This window comes from Schistocerca cancellata, chromosome 9 (assembly GCF_023864275.1).
Source record: "Schistocerca cancellata isolate TAMUIC-IGC-003103 chromosome 9, iqSchCanc2.1, whole genome shotgun sequence".
In the NCBI taxonomy this organism is placed as follows: Eukaryota; Metazoa; Arthropoda; class Insecta; order Orthoptera; family Acrididae; genus Schistocerca; species Schistocerca cancellata.
Window position 1 is genome coordinate 61,042,711 of NC_064634.1, and position 3,712 is coordinate 61,046,422.

General features: G+C 38.8%; 1 protein-coding gene across 1 annotated transcript; it reads right to left on the reverse strand.

The window, feature by feature from the left end:
- Positions 1-220: 220 nt before the first annotated feature.
- Positions 221-2,513, reverse strand: LOC126100395 (protein lethal(2)essential for life-like). Its single transcript, XM_049910991.1, has 4 exons — positions 2,436-2,513; positions 1,820-2,038; positions 1,441-1,662; positions 221-632 (listed from the first exon to the last, which is right to left on the reverse strand). The coding sequence occupies exons 2-4, from the start codon at positions 2,036-2,038 to the stop codon at positions 528-530; spliced, it is 546 nt and encodes a 181-aa protein (XP_049766948.1). The 5' UTR covers positions 2,436-2,513; the 3' UTR covers positions 221-527.
- Between the last annotated feature and the right edge of the window lie 1,199 nt (positions 2,514-3,712).

Here is a 3,712-nt window from a genome sequence, read left to right on the forward strand (position 1 = left end):
TTGTGCATATCATCTCGGCACCCATCATAATTACTACTATATTACACCCCTTTTAATGGAAGATTAATCTTTCATTCTAATAAACATTTCCATTTCAGTTAAATTGTTCAGTTTTAAATAGGTTTCCATCTAGCCCTGTGCAATAGTCAAGATCCTTGTAATCACAGCAAAGTCACAATTACTAGAATGAGAGGAGGTTTAAAAGAAAAAGATACAAAACTTAACATAGAAAATGTTTATTGAACATCAATACAAATACTATCAGTCTTACAATTGTGAGAATTACGCATAACTACAAACGGTACACAAAATGCATTCTTCTAACAGTTGCGCATGAAAATTTGCTTTACATTTACAGAAAATTAAAGCGATTCAAAAATCATTAAATGCAGTCTTTCACATACATAACACATCCATCACGAGAGGCAGAAAAATGAAGTGTTAAATTTCTTGAAAGAAAGTACAATGACAATACAAAGTAAATAATCCATACAAAAACTTAAGTTTTTACACCAGCAATGTATTATTCACTGCTCCATCTTCTCTCCTCCCTGCTGCTGGTTGGTAACTGCTGGAGCACCGGTCTGCACAACTTGTACCACACGCTCACCGCCCTCTGCTGGAGGGAGAGCCTGAAAACAAGGGGAAAAATCAAATTAGTGTCCAGATTTAACACTAGTTTATGGGTCTCTGGAGTAAAATTGAGTTCTCTCTGCCAGATAATTTTTCTTTGTTAATATGAAGCTTTCATGGTTGTGTGAATATTTGACACAATGCACTGTTTCTATAATATTCACATATAATCCTATTCATTTACCACTATATAATTAAAGAATTTGCACCATGAATACCTTGGACTTAATGTTAAGTTTACTTATCACTTCCCACTCTTACTCCAGATCAAGTCACCACTAACCCAGAAACAAAATATATGCTCAGTAATTTATTGTAAGCCCTAAGCATATTTGACCTACATTTTTTCCTACAGTTTGCAGATGCCCCATCTCAGTGTTTTTGTGCCAGTGACACCACCACACCACTCAAAATTAACAGATATTTTGCTGCTACTCTTCGAACTACCCTGAAATCAGTTGCAATCAATATGGATCCGTCCCAGACCTAGAACATTGCATCAATGTTCATCTGTTTGCCTGATGATCTTATTTGCCTTGTAAACAGTATCTTACCTCTCACTTGCAGATTACTACCAATTGCTACCTACAGGCTCTTACAAATGTTTCCTCTACAAGCACTTCCACTACAAGGTCATCAAATTCTCTGTATGACACTTCTGGAGCAGAAGACTACTCACTGGTTCACACGCCAAATTATCGTTATCACTCCACTTAACGTACTACAGAAACTTCTACATACAGTTCTGCAAGCAAATATGAACTATAATTTACTGTTAGTTTATCAACGTCATCTTCTGATACATACCTTCTTTGGTGCCGTGATTGTGAGGACACCGTCTGATGACAGTTGCGTCTGCACTTGTTCGGCCACTACGTCCTTCGGCAGCAAATAACGACGCTGCATGTGGCGCGATATGTAACCATGCTCATCTTGACGCTCTTCGTGTTTTGCCTCTACCACCACGCTGTCGCCCACTACCTTTACCGTCAGTTCCTCCGGTTTGAACTGCTGGACGTCTAGATTAACCTGCAACGAGAACAGTCTTGTAAGGTCCGCCAGCGGTAACTTTTCTGTCTTGCTCTACCCATTAACCGCAAAACTAGCAATATTTATTTTTCTTTCTTGGACGCTGCGAATATAGCAGCTCAAAACAGTGTTATGTTAAAACGTGACATTCACTTACCTTGAACCCATCTTTGTTGTTCTGGATGGTAGACACGCCGGAGTTACGAGCTGCCAAATGACGCCATGGTCTGTAGTAACCGGACAGAGCAGGAACGACAGACAGACGAGGGAAAAGCAAGTCGTCGTGTGTCAGCCCCAAGCCGAAATTCTGGTCAAATAATGACATCTGACGGTCAACATCGTCCAACAAGTGGCGGATCATCGGTGTCAAAGCCATCTGCAACGATAACGGATCGATTTAAGTCACTTTTAATATACTAACACAATAATTCCCACTGTACTAACAAGAGATACAACGAAACACCCGCATAAGTAAACTAAACTCACTTCTGTAGCTACTTACTACATGCAGACTAACGAATCACTACTGGACTGTTTACTGATACTACAAGACCCTTGGTTAACAAAATTAGTCGCAAAAGAAAAACTATGTTACGTAACCGCAGGTCACAAAATTTCTAGAGCCGGAACTTTCTGTAGCCATATAGTGCACACACCCTCATGATAAATATGCCTGATCTCTAAATCAGATCACCAACATTATTTCATTCAAACTCAGCGAGTAAACAAGACAGAACACCGTCGCAACAACCACATTTCACTTGTGCACTTACCTTTCACGCGAGAAAACGCTGCGCTATCTTCGATAATACTCGCACTCCTCAAACACACTCTGTGCCTGCGCTAAACTGTGCTTCACGAGCCCGCGCTACGGCTTATATACATGCTCATGCCAGTGCTACCAACATCGTGCGAATGAAAGTAACTTACAGGTTTGGAACGAGCGGTAGCGGCGTCTGAAACTGGCGCGCGCCTTCCAGATATTTCGAGTCACAAGCAGACGCTCTTTAAGTGATAACATCGTCTGAACACGCCGATCTACATACGAGTTGGACTCATACAGGTCTATTACGACGTCTGAATTTCGGTTAAGTTTCTTATGAAACTACGATTTTTTAATGAAAAAATGCTGCATGTACCATTTATGTATGAATTTGTGTGGCTGAAAAATGGGTCGCTATCGTAATTTAAAACCACAGCGATCGAGTTTTGTACATTTGTTTTCTGGCAGTTATCAGTTGTTTGCTGTTCTGATACTAAAGAACTTCATAAATATTCGTTTCGTAAATAAAAAAGGCCTTTTTCTTGCTGCAATATATTTTATATGTTCCAGACGCGTTTCGCCTATTTTACTTTAAGGTATCTTCAGTGGACTCTAGAATGGTGCAATTTTGTTTTGATATACGTTGTTTGTAGATTATAAAACAGTTTTTATGTAAATAAGTGACACAGTTATTCGAGTTTTTGGCTGGCATCTGCGTTTCCTCTTATGTAGCATATAATCACAAAAAGGAAATAAAATTACCCATGTTAGACTGCATTAACTATGAGATGAGTGTGCCTAGGCGTAATTTGTTCGTTAAGTACTTTGGGTGACGGAGACAGTTTTAATACGTAAATCGACTTCAGTACTTTTTCCTACTTAAATAATGTTATGGTATCAATAGTTTAGACTCAGATTATGAAAGTCATGGTAATATATTTCATGCATGTCACAACGCTTGTTCACGCTTAATTTGTAGGTCAAATATAGAGCAAGTTAATAAAAAGAGTCAGTAAATTATCCTTTAGTACGTGGGTTTGCTGAAATTTCGATTGCGCATATGATTAAGGTAGAGTTATTTTGTGGAGCAAACTAGATGCTAAATACTATACAACTGCCACGCAAAGTTCGTATTACTGCCATACGATAATTATCTACTGAATGCCCTTATAACAACATGTACAGCGAGAAAGTTTACATTACAGAACTATCTTGCGGTTCTCTACTAACGTCTGGCATTTCTAGCCTTGTATATATCTTGATAGTAAACACAGAAATTTTTTGAGC

Bases quoted from the DNA above. Each gene is read 5' to 3' on its own strand.
- LOC126100395 (XM_049910991.1), bottom strand. From the start codon at position 2,038: ATGGCTTTGACACCGATGATCCGCCACTTGTTGGACGATGTTGACCGT. The intron at 1,663-1,819 runs GTAAGTGAATGT...TTCTCGTTGCAG, and splicing joins ACAACAAAGATGGGTTCAAG to GTTAATCTAGACGTCCAGCA. The intron at 633-1,440 runs GTATGTATCAGA...CCTTGTTTTCAG, and splicing joins CAATCACGGCACCAAAGAAG to GCTCTCCCTCCAGCAGAGGG.